Source organism: Hippichthys cyanospilos, chromosome 19 (genome assembly GCF_059441005.1).
Source record: "Hippichthys cyanospilos isolate Australia breed blue-spotted pipefish chromosome 19, RoL_Hcya_1.0, whole genome shotgun sequence".
Taxonomy (NCBI): domain Eukaryota; kingdom Metazoa; phylum Chordata; class Actinopteri; order Syngnathiformes; family Syngnathidae; genus Hippichthys; species Hippichthys cyanospilos.
Window position 1 is genome coordinate 7900294 of NC_142387.1, and position 17322 is coordinate 7917615.

Genomic DNA, 17322 nt, shown 5'->3' on the forward strand with positions numbered 1-17322 from the left:
ACACTTGTGGAGCTAAAAGAACATGAGCAGACACTGTTTGGATTTGACATGCTTGACGTGATGGAGCTTTACAGCTATGGTGCTTTGCCATGGAAAATATGAGAGTAAAGCCCTCATTACAGAAGTATAAGCAGACTTCACCACTGAAAGGGAACATTTTATGTTTGTGTGAAGAATGACCAGTTTGCTGTAGATAGCAATATTTATACCTTTTATGAAGCATTTATTAGTTCTGTTAATGCTGTTCTAGGACAGTCAGGACAGACCCAGGAGTTTGCTTCATCTTCCTCAGATCAATTACTAGTAATGGAAGAATGAAGCTTCATGAACTACTTGTGACTATTGTTAAGCTACTTGACAGCATTATTATTTAAATACAGTAGAAATTGAATACATTTCAATTGCACTAGTTTTTATCTTTAATTCAAGAGTTAAAAAAAAAAAATCACAAGTGGTTCACAAAGCTTCATGTTCCCATCACTATCAATTACCAGTACAGTGAAATGCAGTCATACATGTTTAGTCTAAGCTGACTTTTTAGAAACATGCATGTTTATCTTTTGCTCATCTACTTCTAGCCACATTCAGGCATTCATGCTGTGTGACAGCTTCGCCACCCCACTTCTCTTATTCAGGTATTAACTTCTGAGGTGACACGCAAGTTGTTCCCCTGTGTCTGGCACACACACACATATACACAATACCAAGCCAGACAAAAGCTCTTTTCGCCTTATTATCCATGTCTTTGTACTAGACCAGATTTCCTGTCCTTGTCAAAAGTCTCACAAAAGCTTTTGCCCTGTGGTGATTCAGTGAAAGGAAGACTGCACTAGCACTGCCATTCCCATAGCAGCAGCAATCTGACTTTATATTGGCACCCGCAAGACCTCGTGGCGCAACGGTAGCGCGTCTGACTCCAGATCAGAAGGTTGCGTGTTCAAATCACGTCGGGGTCAATGTTTTCAAACTCAATAATCGCTTCTCTGACATAATTTCAAAATGTAAACGTGGTGATAGCATTAAAAAAATCATCCAGGAAAGTTACAATGTCAAGATAAAAGAGGGTGGCTGTTATCACTTAAAGATAGTATCAACAAGCACTCTTTTGTCAACTGTGTGAGATCTGATCCCTTCACTGTGAGTCATCCTGTACAGAAGAATGATGCTGAGCTGATAGTTAATGCATGAAAGAGATATTGCTCAACATACACATATAGTAGATGTATTGCTAATGTAGCATTTCTAATATGACATTAAGAGATGAACAATAACATACTCTTTCTGTTTGAATCAAGAAAACATCACGGAACGTTATTTACCATTGGTCGGATGTGTCAGTTCTTACTGCAAAATAGGGCTAGCTATGGGTGTTTCAACCTCCAAGTGACTCACCAACCAGTAGTTCAACCTGTCAGCCTCCCAGTTTCAGTGTTTGCCCTCTATAGCACAAGGCAAACAAACTACATCCTCCTGATGTATTTTATACAGAAGGCTGCTTACACCTGAATGAGTAATAATTCAGTTACTGGCCACCCATTTAAAATTAGGTTTTCATGTATTGCCAGTCGCCTCAAACCTCGCCGATTGATTGGTTCCCACTGCTGTGTCCAATATGTTTCAGTAAGACAGCAAAGCGAATTGCAACCCACTGAAACACATAAGAAAACAATTGAAAGAAAAGGATATCCTCAACACTAGGGCTACATTCCCACGAAAGGACTAAGTAACATAACATTAAGTAACATTTGATTTTTTTTTTTTTGGTCACTTTGCGATCTGTATCCATCCATCCATTTTCTATAACCGCTTATCCCAACTAGAGGTTTAGGCTTTGTGGTGCCTATTCCGGCTGTTTTCAGCTGAACTGGTTGCCAGCCAATTGCAGGGCACACAGGGACAAACAACAATTAATGCACCCAATCACACCTAAGGACAATTTAAATTGTCCAATAAACCTGCTATGCGTGTTTTTGGAATGTGGGACAAAGCCTGAGTGCACAGAAAGAAGCCACGCAGGCTCGGGGAGAACATGCAAACTCCGCACAGAAAGGCCAGAACAAATTGAACTCAGGGTTCTGAACTGTGAAGGTGATGTGCTAACCACTGTCACCGAACCACCCTGTGATCTGTATCTGATCGTTCATTGTCAGTATGAATGACAGATCTGATTTTTTCCCAATGTGATTCAGGTCACTTGTGTATGTGGTCCTGAAACCTATCTGTATGCAATCTTTTGACATGTGACATGAGCCTGATCGCCTAGGTCACATTCATCCGACTCGCATGTAACAAACAAGTGACAAATGTCACAATTCTGCGCTTAATGGAGAGAGAGCAAAGTGTATTTTGTCTCTCTTTCTCTGTCTCGCTCTGCTGGCACTGCAAAATAATGCCCTGGCCAAAAAGCTCATGCTTCCCCTCCGAAACGTCCTCCTTTAAAATAAAAAATTGGAATACAAACTGATGGTATGACAGTCATTTAAACATCGGCAGGTATTCCATTCGGCCATCCATTGTGGTCCTTCCGTGAACAAGAACGTTTAGCCCAATGTGTCCTCAATGCAAAAGCAGAACAGAAAAAAAAAATAAAAATAAATAAAATAAATAACAACAAATAAATAAACAACAACACCCACAACAAACGCATGGACTAAAGAAGACACAAATGAACAGGCTGTGTCTCGGGAGGGTATAGCGGTCAAGCGCAGTGAATCGGACTTACTCACTGGTAGCAGAGAAAAGGTTGCATGGGTCTTCAACGTCTACTGTCGTCAATGGCAGTGAATGAGTGTAAGAAACATAAACATCATACTAATTTCTTGTCTGAGTGACCTTATGATCCTCAACACATCACCCCTTTATGATTACAGAACATCAAAAGCTCAACATCTGGTCCAAATAAACAAGAAGTGCCTCGTGACTCAACAGGAGCTGGAATTTATACTGCAGATGACCGCAATGAGTGGTTCCCTAATGACACATCATTAAGACAATTAGAGAGTCACCCTCTGGTCAGGCTATGATTATTTAGTGGTATTGCACATCCAACGCATGGTCATTTTAAGGGCTAAAATTGAAATAAAGACCTCCTTTAGTGCATTTTATCAATGCTTATCACAGTTGCACATACAAATGCAATGTATACACTCCAGCCCATATAAAAACACTGTGTAGGCTTAGCACCTTATCGCAAAGTACAACTCACATTCTTCGCATCATGATTGCTGACAGCACACTTCAATAGTCCAGTGAATGAGAGAGTGCAAATTAAAACATCATGAATGAGTCAACAATAAGATTTAAGTGGCTATTAGAGGAAAGGAGCAGAAGGTGGGTGTCATGTTACAGGGAGATGTTTTAGCCTCAGATCCCTGAGGGAGACACAACATTTAAGCCATCTGCTCATCTAGAGAACTCAGACAACAATGTCCAGATTTCTCACAGACGTGGAAAGCAGCATATGATGACAAGGCGAAATACAGATAGAGTTCATTTTGCACCTTCAGAGAAATTACAGATCAATTTAAGAATGAATGAAAGCTGAGCCAAATGGGTACGGGTACGTAATATCATGAGGACAACTTGGCAAGAATGTTTTCTCTGATTACTGCTCAAGATCAGTCCACACAAGGAACATGTACCATTCCATGTCTGTGCATAATTCCTAAGATTAAACAGCAAAATGCCACATCTTGGCAGTATTTTGTGCTTGTAAAGTCAAAAGCTGACGGACATTTGGCTCAACCCTTAACAGTGGTATGTTCACAATCTGGGTTTTCTTTTTTAGCATGAGTTGCATTCAACATTATGTAAAACAGGGGTGCCCAAACTTTTTAGTGCCGAGATCTTCTTTTCTAGCAGCCAATCTGCCACAATCTAACGAAAAAAGATCTGTTAATTCTTTTAGAAGTGCAATGAGCATAGAAAAAGTTCAACTATAAGGCCTTGGTATGCTTTTTTTTTTTTCAGTTAACATTCAACAAAACGTTTGGCTAAAGCCATGGCAACACATAAGCGAATCTCTAGACTTAAGATTTTCAATCAATGGTCCGCCATTGTGTCAAGGCAGCCCGCAGCATACAGTATACAAAAAAATATGATTTTGGCACAGCCCACAAGGGCAAAAAAAAAGGTGTGGAAAGAATGCTGAAGGTGGGCAGAATGTGAAGGGAGGGTGAGCCTCCCAAAACAATAAAAACCAATACATTAATACAACAAATAAGTTAGTTTACATATGTTTCAGGTTTTTCGTAAACAACATAGTAAAAAATATGGTTTCCTCAGTGTTCACTGTGAATGACAGATTTATAATCGTTAATGATCTTCAAGTAACTTTTTTTAATGGTCAGCTGGCATGAATTTGCACGTCTTTTGGTTGTGAATGTGGTTGGTGATTCGTGACGGACTGGCTCAGAGAACATCAAAAGCTTAAACATCCTTGAACAAAAACATGGTTTGTAATTGTTTGTAAAGAACAAAAACATTTAAATGACAAGTGAATGGACACTTGCTTCTTTATGGTGTAAAGTCAGTTATTTTTTTCTTTTCGTTTTTGTGTATGTGGCCCTCACATGCAAAACTTTAGACACCTCTGCACTATATTAAAAGACGGAAATAACATGTGAAGAAGTGATGATTAAAAAATGGCAAGCCCCTCGGTTCTGCTTTAAATTTGCCACTCTCTAATCTCCTCACTAAGCTGACTATAACATCATATTTTTAGCAGAGCAGAACTAGTGGCTTCAGATGGTTTGAATTATTTCCCCACCGGAACAGCAGCTGGAACACTTACGAAGCAAGAAGACTGGGCAATATTTTGAGAATGTCATGTCTGCAGGCAGCATGGCCGCTCCTCCCACTGCTTATCCTGCCCTTGTCTGTTGCTTGCTAATGGACTGACCATTCAGGCTTCAGAGCACGTCAATGCATTGAACCACTTCTTTCTAGTCAACATAAGCACTAAGCTCATATTTCATTTATAGGTTCTGCCACATTGCCCTCACTATGCAATGAGTGACCTTGGTGCAGGACAGATCTGATTTGGAAGAATTGAGTACTCATATAGGGTACCAGTCAAATGTTTGGAAACGCCTTCACATTACATCTAGCACATTAAGAAGTCAAGACATTCAAGCTGTAAACTCTTGAAATGGCGTAGTGTGAAATGAAAGTCATTCCAGGTCATAAATCATCATCAACATCTAACAGATGAGAAAATAATCAAATGTGCTGAAGCTGTTATCTTAATAATTTATTGTGTTTACCAAATTCCATCAGTTTCTTCACAATGCTGATGATTTAAGTATTATTCGACATTTTAGGGAACCTTGAGATATTGAAAGACAAAGACATGTTGAAAACAGATGACAAAATTCTCATGACAGAAACTGCTGGAGGCTATGCTACAAGGTTAATTTCAGCAAGTTCTCATTCTAATTCTAATTAACAGGTGAAAATTCCACCCTGCTACTTTAACACAGAGTTAGTGTGAATGGCAAATCAACAATAATTGCAAACAACTAATAACTCTTGATGTAGTGTACAATTGAAACACTAGATTTAACACCGTGCAACTGACACTCCTTGCAACTGGCAATCCGTAATTTTCATTTGAGTCTGAGTTACTCTCCTGAATGAGGATTTGTCGATAGAGTTGAAACCTTGTCTTTTTTTACCTTGTCAAAAAAGACACTCTTTTAGTATGGCTAGTAATGCATAGCATTCAAATATTCCTCGCTGGATTTGTTTACACTGGTATAGGATAAAACTGTGTTTTTTTGTGTGTTTTGTTTTGTTATTTTTAGCAATGTATGTGTACTTTGGAATATCCCGTTGCTTCATGTGACCTTAAAAATGGTACTATTACAAAGCTGTTTTTTGAAAGTTAACCAACATAAGGTCAAATTGTGAAAAAAAAAAAAAAGTATCGCATTGGTCGACAAATACATGAGTTCAACAAAAAGTTACCCAGACATAACATTTGCTGTAAAGTGTCCCCATTCATGTAAGAGGCATTGTATTAGTTTGACAACCTCCCCTACAGCTACTCTCTGGCCCTTCATGCTTTTACTGAGGCTGCTCTCATTCAAAGCACTGAGTGATGGAGGAAAGCCCTATCAATCTCTCTTTAAGACCACCAGTGTTGATGGCAGGCATGGGGTGAGAATAAAAGAGAGAAAATGGCACGAAGCCACGTGGTGGTTTTAGAGGAAGATGTGGAAATGGTGACAGGAGTCTTTTGTGGTCTGCTGGTGGGAATGAAGAACTGCAGATGTCCCTGCCCCCACCCAGGATCATTTAAAAAAGAAAGTGAAAGTCTACTTGGATTGGTAAATACTTATTGTCGGCCTATTGCATTGAAGCACCTAGAACGCTCAGATAAAAAAAAAAAAAAACAACAACAACAACAACAATAATTGGTGAAACGTGATGAACTTCATTTTGCACTGATTTACTTGGGTCAAAAAGAGACCAATCACTACTTGGATGAAATTTACTTAATTTTGGTAGGGTCAAACTGACCCAAATAGCAGTCATTTTTGTTTTGTTTTGTTTTTTTTGTGAATTCAATTGTGTTAAATTATGAAACAAAAAATAACGAAGTAAACATTTTTATCTTTTTGATGACTTGCAAAGTTGCCAAATGCCAATAAATTGAAGTTTTTCCAGGATAGTTCGCTGATGTTCCAAAACACAAGGCCGGTTTGTAATCTCAAAAAAAAAAGATTCTGTCTCGAAATACCAAAATTGTTGATAAACTGTCAAATAACGCCCCTATTAGCAATTTAACAGCTCATAGAAAAATAATATAACCAATAATATAACTCAAATCTGCCAAATTACACTGCATTACATTATAATGACAAACTGCACTGTACCATTTCAGATCAAAGTGTGCATATTTCAAGCCACTCTTATTGAAGCAAAGGGGGTTTGAGCCTAGCCTGATGCGCTGCAGCTGTGTGTGCAGCAGCATGAGATCACAGGACTTCAAACACTGAACCATTGCTGACACTGAAGGTGGGCTCAATTCAAACCGAAGTCGCACATGGCCAACTCCGAGAAGCACCAAGAAATAAATACAGTAGTATTGGGCTTGACATTTTAGAAGTCGCAAGTTCATTCAAGCTCTCAGGTGTAAATAAAATATTTTCTATCCAAGTGATTATTAGACAGTGCTGATGTAGATGTGAAGAAAAAAGGATTTCAAGGAAGTTGTTGAAGGAAAAATGTGACAACTGCCAAGAAAGTGGCAATGAAAGCTTCGGAGTGCTGCAGGGCACTCGGTTGTATGCAATGTGAATGTATTTAACTGAAAGACAGAGTGGCTCCTGTGAGCGAACGGGAAACCGGCGACAAACCGGCTCGACCAGGTCAATCACACGCCCACACACTCTTGCACTCTTCAGGATGCCACTTGCACATTCCGTGACAAAACCGAATAATTATTAGTGGGGATGTCTCAGTGGGTGACAGATGTGTTGGACAGATGGGGGAGGTTTACACCGTCTTGTTTTGTGGAGGTATTCCAATTCTTTAGCACACAATCGTGTGATAAGGGCCCATCAATGTGATGTAACATTGTTGACGCCCACTGCTGTTTAGCTTGTAATGTCACACTCATAGCCAGTATTGTATTAATAAATACTACACAGTAATTTCAATATATTGAAAAAGTAGTATGTGTATTTCCATAACTTCTCTGCACAAGGTATGATGCGTATCTCATGGGAATTTTGGCTGCTTATTGGTGCACTTGTATGTACCAAAACTGTCTAATCAGACAACTTAGATCTCTAAAAATGGATAGAAGAATCCTTGACCTGCCAACAACTCAGCATCCTCAGAAAATAAGCAAGAGGAGACATGTTCTTTGAACACAGTAGAAACTGTACGGGATGCAGAAAAGTGATTGTAATCTACCTAGCAACCTATCTATCAATCAATAATTTGTTTATGTCTTCAAATATACAGCTGGTCTTCCGGTAAGAAAAAAAAATGATTGAAAGCTCGCATACAGTGGATCACATGCTCTCGTTTTGTATGTAAAGTTACAGGTACAGTAAGCAATAGTTCCCATATTGATCGGTTGCACTTCCTCAGTCTGGACTGACTGACTGACCTAGTTTCATAGTCCAAGTAAACACCTGACAAGATAGGTAGAGCACTATTTTTACTTTAGTGCACTGTAGCCCATCAAGTTGCATTTAGTTATTATTTTTTTTGTTGATGTTTTCTGACAAAATTATACATATCGGTCAGTGGTCTTCACTGCCGGCATGAAAACAATTTGAAGCAATGACTTTTGTGTATATATACAACCGACATTCTAATATGTGTCAAATTTTTATTCCCTTTATGTTGTTGCATTTCTTTGGATGCACTATTTCCAGAAGTGGATGTGGACGTTTTATTTTATTCATTTATATATATATATATATATTTTTTTTTTTTTTTTTTTTTGACCAATCAGATTTTAGATGTCCCCATACGCTGCAATGTTTATCTAATCTGCCCAGGGCCTTCAGTATCAAATAATTTAAACTGTTATCAAGGAGACTTTAACCAATCACGTTTCAAATTTATCTTTGATGATGACAACATTTTCCATGATTCTGCTGGCTTATCAACATAAAACTTACAAAAGCCACAATTAGCTAAATATGTCTGTGGCAATCTGCACATATTAATGCATTTGTTATCTGAAGCTCAATTAGCAACATGCTTTGTCACGCTAACAGATTAATATTTATTCTGAACCGCTCCAATGACGTACAGAATGTAACACTGTTGTGGAGTAGTATTCCGCCTGGTTGGCCTTTTACTTTCACATTATTCCACAAACCACACTGTATGCCCAGAAAGGACAGAACCATTTTATTGGACGTGTGAGGCTAAAAGCTTTCACAGAAAGTCTTTCCCTAACTTACTGCACATTTATTAACTACACAAAGACAGAAATATAGCTCAGCATAGCGCCAAATTTTACCTATCACTCGGCACATGTGGTAGTGCTGAGTCCAAAAGACTGAATTTTCCTCACAGCACCGCCAAAAAGACTGTGCATATCAAGGAGGGTTTTTTTTTTTTTTTTCTAACAGCCCTGAGCATGTCTTTTCCATCTTACAGCTTAGTGTGGATGTTTGGAAGGATATTATGGTGGGCAGATGTTTGGCAAAAGCTTACATGGTTAGATTTGTACAAATTCAAGTCATCTTGTTTGAAATGAGCTGAATAGAAAAGTTAAAAAATGGAAAACAGGCTTGAGTGATTATTATTGTTATTATTATTAACAACATCCTATTGACAGTGTGAAGCACAAATACCAGTTGGAATTAATATGCATCAATGTGATTTTTTTAACACATTAAATTGTATGACAGAAACCAATGTTGCACCTCGCACTACAATTTCAAATGCTGAAGGCCAATTTGAGATAATCAGGCCAAACTCCACACATGGAAATACTAGCTAACACCCAGAAAAAGTCACTTAAGGACTTCAAATGAATGATAATTAACGCTGTGTACTCAATGAATAATAAACTGCATTGCCCTTAAGAATAACCCAGTTTGTTGTATAAGTATCTTATAAGACTATCTAAAGTAGATTTGAAGATGCTTAAGGATGATTGCCTTTTGTGCAAAATGTTATCTATAGTGAATTTACTGTTTATCAATGTTATTATGCGTACTTCATCTGGGCCATCTACAAACATTATAGGAATGATATTCATTCAAACACAAGACCACTCAGCATCGACATCAGAGTACTGAGTTTCATTTCAGTTTTGAATGCAAAGTATTGTTTGGGATGGATTATTTTAAATATAAGGACACACCTGTTTCACCATCCTATATGCTGTGTACACAAATAAAAAAGAAATGGATGTTTACAACTGCCTTTTACTAATATTCCAAATGATGCTCAGGACTCTGTTGCAACTGCCGTCACGGTGGCGGAAATCACACCCGAGAGGGCCTGACTTGACGTGTCGTGTCAAAACACTGCAAACAACATAGCTGGCCTTTGCTAGGACTTGCTCACTTTGACTACATCCAACTTTAGGAAGGAAACGTTACCTCACAGATATGTAGGGTGAGAAACAACAAAGATAGAAATGGAAATAAATGTGATGTCTTTCTCCTTAAATTGTATCTAATCTGTAAGTACCAAACAACTCAGCTCCTCTTAAGTCATCAGTGTGACGTTAATATTTGTTATTCTTAATAAAGTAGCATTAAGAATACCTGATTGAGTAGAGATTTATTGTCTGTATCTGTTGCTGCACTGTTGGTGTTCAGTCTTTTGCTTGAATAGTTACATGCTGAACGACACTTAGAATTAAGCTTAGCCGACTGAAAGGCTCTGCTGATTGATTTGAATAACACAAGTAGCTGTTTACTTTTTGAAATACAAACACTTTTGAAGGTCAAAGCTGGGAGAAGATGCACAGCACACAATGAAAGATAATGAAATGCAACTTATTTTCCTGACCTTGCTGCGCAATGGGAACGGAAATGATTCCAAATGTGAAGGTTGTCTCATGTTTTCTAATAACATCAGGATTATAACAGTCTTTCCCACTGGCACAATTGTCTCCTGAAAAACACTAACATGTTTAAATAAAATACGGTAGTCTAATGAAGATTTTGGCCAACAATAAATAATTTCAACAACAGTGCAAGAATTGTTGAATGTTCTGGGAAAAAGCCTCAGAACACATACATCAAGTGTATGTCTCTTGTAATGTTTCTAACAGTTCTCGTTAATGATTCACTGGATTCTCTGAACCACTGAGTTTGTAAATCGTTGTCTTAGACAGGAAATCATCCACGGGAGCTCCTGTTTTTTGTCTCCTGTTTACTCGTTCTCAAATAAATCTGTGAGGGCACATAAAGTCATCATGCTCACTATTGTTTAAAAAAAATAAAAAACATGACCAGACTTTTTCATGGTCTGCAGACAAACACAAGAAGCTAAATATACACTATGACTCTTATTAAGAATGACATGAGAAGCACGCCCCAAATATATGTCTATACTGTACCGAATGGAGCTAGAAAACACTAGTCATGCAAGGTCTTTGCATGGCAGCAGCATTTGGCACTATTACATGTGGCTTGCCGACTGCGGCACTTGGCAAGAGCTGCCAGAAATCCTTGCAGTTTTGCATGCAACACTCAAGCTCAACCCTGAATTTGAGAGTCTCTGATGTTTGTTGCGACGTTGACTCACACAAGTCTTTGCATGCCTGTGCTCTCCCCCACCACCGACACAGCACGTGCGCAACTGTTTTGTGTACACATGAGTGGCATTTTAGACTGAGAGGAGGCCCTGATATGCCCTTACCTTGACCCTGAAGAGAGACACTGTTTGATGAAGATAAGGGCCTGACTGCGCCGTCATTGATCTAAGGGCCAGTCGACCGACTGGGGGAACCCGTTACATATCTTAAATAGGGCAAGGAGACCTTTACAATACAGTAATTTAGGCTTTGGTATTCTTTGACTCTTTCAGTGCCATGGATGAGAATTATTGCCATTTAAAATAGCAAAAAGAATAATTAATGATCAAATTCTTGTCAAATACATTTTTTATGGAGGGTAACTGACACCCTTGACTAATGCTTACCTAATATAAGCCAATTGAGCACTGTAGTGATAACTGTGACCATTAAATGGCAGTGTTTCCACACTTAAAACACAGATACCTACAAACAATTCAAAGTAAGGAATGGAAATTAATCTCTCGTATAATACCACCCATATTTACATAGATATAGCGCACAATAATCTGCCGGCCTTGAAAGATGAGTGAAAATACTAAATATACTAGGCACTCTAGAGGTTGCTTTAATTTGACTTTAAATAAAGGGATATTATAGAAGATGTTATAGAAGTACTGATTATGAGTTTGAACTGATATTTTACTAACAAGGGGGGCAACTAACAGGGGGCACTCTCCACCAGTAAAGTAGGTGCAGTATTCTAACAATCTGAGTGTGTGCCAGTGTTATGTTGAAAATGAGTTAGTGCTGCTCTTATTTCTAAATTTGCGGGTGTGTTCAATTTCTATTGAAGGTGTGTTGATGCTGCTCTTCTTTCTAAACATACAGACATGTTGAGTCTTTTTCGCTGTAACTTGGCAGTTTGAAAACATTTTTTTTTAATAAAACAAAAAATTAAGAAGCTTCCATGTACCATGACAAAAACAGATTGTTAGTTTTTTTTGTTTGTTTGTTTCCATTTGTAATCTGGTGAATTTTACAGTCCGACATATATGCTAGTTATTCGCGTACAACAATTGCATTATTTATAATGATCTACTCTAGTAATTTCTACAGTGTTCTTTCAACGTTGGACCAATAGTTCTTAAATGGAGTTATGTGAAGTCACTTCAAGGGGTAAGTAAGATTATAATATGGTTTCTGCTGGTAAATGAAAGTCTTTTTAGACGTATTAACTCATTCAGTGCCAGCCCATTAAAAATATATACAGTATTTGTCTTGTATAGCCCGTCAGTAGCATTGAGTGAGTGCCTAGTTAAAAGGGATCTTTGATGACTATCGCCATCAATGATAGTGAATGAGTTAATTCCGTAACTGGAACAATACATTACTTTCAAATTAAGAGCAATTAATTGAAACATGAAGCCACATATTGCTAAATTGTGTGAGAATGACTGATTAGGAAAAAATTGTATGCCTTTATTTTGTTACGTTTCATATGGATGCACATTGTCATTGCTGACACATATTTTGGGTAATTACCTTTGAAACACATTTTTTTCAACATGTTATCGATTGAAAATGACATCACGTGTGCCCAAGGCTTGGGTGACAACCAATCATGCTTACCCATTTTCTGAGTTTGGTGCTGTGACATTTGCAAGATGTGATTGGTTCTTCCCTGAGCTTTGAGTACATGTGATGTACTTTTCAGTCAACAGTAAGTACCAAAGATATTGTACATGAAAAATAATTGTGTTATCTAATAATTACAGAATATTAACTTTTTACTGGCGAAAGTTGGAAAAAAAGTTACATAGTTTAACCATGTTTCTGACAATATTGTAAGAGCTTATTTTTGTAGCCCAACCATGTGGATTTTTTTTCTTAAGCTGATGACAATTTTTGACATTTTTTTTCCACAGTCATAGATTGTTTTCAGTGATGATTAGTATAGTTCCAAGTAGGCAATAAGTATAGTCCAGTGTATTAAGGTTATATATGTGCTGAAAGCTTGAGCATATGTGAAGAAGCAGAAGACAACACTACAGAAAGGAGTAAAATAGACATAATGACAGGAGAAGTTGCACAAAGAAGATTCACCCTAGAAGGATGATGAGAGGTTACTGAGTCCACTTTTCTCTCCTATCCCGTGCTCTGTTCCCTGATGTGGCAGAAATGAATTTGAGAAATCTCTGGTGCTTGACCAGAAGCCTGAACTTAACCGTCTTCAATTACCATCAGTCACACCACATTCCTACCATCCTGCAGGACCCGCAAGTTCAGCTTTGCACTCTCTATTCATATTATTGCATATCTGGTTATCATGAAATTCTTTTTACCAGCTCTTCAGATACACATGATGACATAACCAACAGGTTACTGAGTATAGTGAGTCAATTATTCCTGATTTTTTTCTTCAACAGAGTACATTTTCAGTTTTGTTTTATGGTGCATGGTCATGGTGTTACACTCTTACATTACAGTACCACAGCCTCGATCAATGGACAAGTCTCCGCCATTCTTGCTGAGCCACAGAAAATAATAGCACAGCGGGTAATGAGTACAGCATCGGTTTCTATCAGGGATACAGTGGTTATTCTGAGATTCATTCAATAGGGATCAGCATCAGCAGCATGCTCATAGTCTCGGTTTAACCCTATAGCTTTTTGCATCCATTCAAATGCATCTAATAAATCTTAGTGCAACATTAGAAGACAGATTTTGGTTTAATGCTTTGTCAGCTCTTGAGAACATTTTAAAATCTCAAGTGACTCTCCATACAAGTGATTATGTCTTCCAGAGCCCCAAAAGGCTTAGCGGACCTGTTGCACATGGCCCTGTTCTGTTCGGAGCCAACACTTCTCCATTTACAGCACCGCGGCATGGATCAATGGGCCAGTCGCTTCCATTCTGCTGAGCTGCGGAAAACGATTAATAGGGATGTGTGATCTGTGGTGTGTGTCAGAGGGAGTCCTCCTCAAAAATGAATGTTGACCTGTGGTATTTCATCACTGTTTAGTCTCAGTAGTTCTATATATTAGTATACAGTTCGAGTCGTTGAGTATGTACATCTAAAGGTTTATCACATTTCAAAGTTTACCGAAACCATTAACCTTTCATGTACTAAATGCGTTTGAAAAAAAAAGTGGCAAGAAACCCTGTGGGGAAAAGCGATGGGTCCTTGTCAGGACCCATTCAGGTTTGGCACAGAGGGTTGCATTCCATCATGATGCTTGAATATGCTCCAAAACATGTTTAGTGTTTAAAAGAGGGCAATGAGTGTAAACTTTGATTTGTTTTTACATTCTTAGGCCACAATATTAGTACACACAGTACACCTGCATATTTCAAAGGTAACGCTATTGCCTCTGGTAAAAAATCCCACACCGTTTTGCCATTTCAAAATGTTTTCATATAAAAAAACATAAAATTACGGAGTATTTTTTCAGCTGTGTCTGGCTGGAAACCAGTCCAGGGTGTCTCCCACCTACTGCCCATAGACAGATGGGATAAGCACCAGGAAGCCAGCGACTCTGGTGAGGATACACAGCTAAAGAAAATAAATAATTGCATAGATGGATGGATGGATATTTTTCTGTCATTATCCTTAGCTAATTTAGCATTTTTGTCTCCAGGTTCACATTATATCCCGCTATATTGAGACAAAAAATGTTTTGTTTTTGTTCATTTTTGTTTGTTTACTTTGTTAACAAAATAAATAAACAAATTAATTCAATCAAAAGTATGTTTTGTCTTGTCGGACATCAAATCCATTTGTCTTGTCTGACTTAGGAGGAGGATAAGTATTAACAAAAACAGCGACACAGACAACAGAAAAACCTTACGGTCATTTAAGACAAGCCACGATAGAGTGAAGCCGCAATGACCGACCCGCGATGTTGTGAGGGAATACTAGATTTCAGAATCTGTACGTTTTGTTTGTTCCGCCACCCAAAGAACACGTGTTTATTAATTGTATTTATAGTTCTAGTTAAGTGCAAAATCTGAGTGTTTGGCAACTCACGTGGCTAAAAAAGTTTGTCCAAATATTAGTAACACCACCAAAATACAGTATAGTGCGGTTCTAACTACTGCAAGCTCCAACAAAAATCAAATTTGAAATTTGATTATAACATGTTCTTACTATTAATTAAAATGGCTCTTCTATTTTGCATTCCAGATTGTGCGCGTTAACTTGATTGCGTCACTTTTTCTGCATTCGCGTGCTTGTAATCGGTTTGCAATTAATGGCACACCTGCACACGAACGCGCAGAATGTTATGCGCTTATTGTACGTACATTCTATAATCCGTTCTATAATCACTCAAGCGTCCAATAATCGTCCACACGCATCACATTTTTGTCCGCAAACTCCAGTCCCAGGCTGTTTGTTTACTTTTGTACACAAACAATAGCTGCGATGCATTCTTACCTTCGCGATGGCTCTTTTATATCTCATGGCCGCCTGTTCGACGAGGCTGGTCACTTTAATATTTCCATCCCCGCACGGGACAACCACCCGGGTCCGTCCGAAACACACCGTCACCTTCATGTCCTCGCGTTAATTCCAAAAAGGAAAAAGACGACGCGCGGAAGGGAAACAAACCATCCCTGGCGGCGTTGCTTGGGGAAGCCAAACTAATGATCGCAGCTGCTCGCGGAGAAGTCCAAAGTCAGAAATCCGGTGGCTGGTGTGGACCGGTTGACTGGGTGGCGTCCTCCTCTCGAGTGTTGACTCACTTGAGGGAAAACTTCCCAGCCGAGCGGTTTCTCAGCGGGGAGCGCACAGCTGACATGACGCTGCGAGGGTCGCCCACATGTTGGAGCAGGCAACAGGAATGTCTCCTGTGCACAAGCAGCAGGAGTGGTGAAAGTACACACGTTCTGTAATTAACCCTTTAACAGCCAATACGAGTTTGCGCTTAAGCAGTGGCGTCACCAGAAGCGTTCACAATCAGCAAAATAGTATAAATTATTTAGTATTTCGATTTTTTCAAGCAACACATATTGACGTATTCAATCAAATGTAACAAAAATAAATTTAAATTAAAAAATATAAACTTTCACTTTATAACCTAAATATAATCATCGATGCATGGTTTACCCTTCACTGCATTGCATAGGACAGTGGTTCTCAAATGGGGGTATGGGTACCCCCCCTGGGGGTACTTGAAGGAACTCCAGGGGGTACTCGAGATTTTAAACCAAACAAACAAGCAAACATTCTTTAAAGATAATTATTGAAATAATTGTTTCAGGAAATATAAATTCATCAAACAAATTGTATTCATTTTTCCAGATTCTCAAGCAAACTAGAATGGTTCAACCCAACTTGTCACATGCCACATTCCGTTACCTGTTAATGATTTATTTTGTGAGCAGATCTCTACTATGATCCCAAAAGTTGAATATTTTTCTGTGGAAAAATATTTATTTATAGTTTTTTTTTTTTTGAGAACAGGTCTGACACTTTGTTGATTATGGTTTTTTGTGGTTAAATATTTATTAAGTTTATGACTTCTTCTTGAACAGATCTCGACTGTAATCCCAAAAGAGGATGATTTATGTTTAACAATTTTCTGTGGACAAGTATTTATTAATTTTTATTTGAGAGCAGGTCTGACACGTTGATTTTTTTTGTGGACAAATATTTATGAACAATTAATGATTTATTTTTGTAAAAAGATCTCTACCGTAATACTAAACAATAATCATAAGTATTAGTATAATAATAATTATTATTATTATTATTATTATTCTCCTGACAGAGTAAATGCACTTGAGTATCAGGAAGGTATAGGTAGGAAAACCAATCAAGTTGGTGGCTTACATATTTCAGAAAGATATGTAGAAAGAAGAAAGCATGTCTGTATTGTCTGGTTTCAAATCACAAAACCATTGTGTTAACATGTATTTCACTAGTTATTTTGGAAATTTAAATAGGAGTAAGCTTGAATTATTAAACCATGATGTAGAGTAAATTAAACCCCAGGGCTGATATGCAGTGTGACCCAATTTACTACTGAAATCTTGAGTCCCTTTTCTGGCTTCTTTCTTCCATGTTTTTGTGACACAACAGCAAGTAAGAA

At 38.1% G+C, this 17322-nt stretch overlaps 1 protein-coding gene and 1 non-coding gene across 2 annotated transcripts in view; one reads left to right on the forward strand and one right to left on the reverse strand.

Moving 5' to 3' along the window:
- LOC148407777 (partitioning defective 3 homolog) overlaps positions 1-16032 on the reverse strand; it is a 217593-nt gene extending 201561 nt beyond the window's left edge. Inside the window, exon 1 of the mRNA XM_088402015.1 lies at positions 15666-16032. Within this exon, the coding sequence (XP_088258141.1) occupies positions 15666-15785 (120 nt within the window). The 5' untranslated portion in view covers positions 15786-16032. The remainder of the gene's footprint in view (positions 1-15665) is intronic.
- trnaw-cca (transfer RNA tryptophan (anticodon CCA)) lies at positions 885-956 on the forward strand. Its single transcript has one exon. It is a non-coding gene; the product is annotated as a tRNA-Trp (tRNA).
- Positions 16033-17322: the final 1290 nt, after the last annotated feature.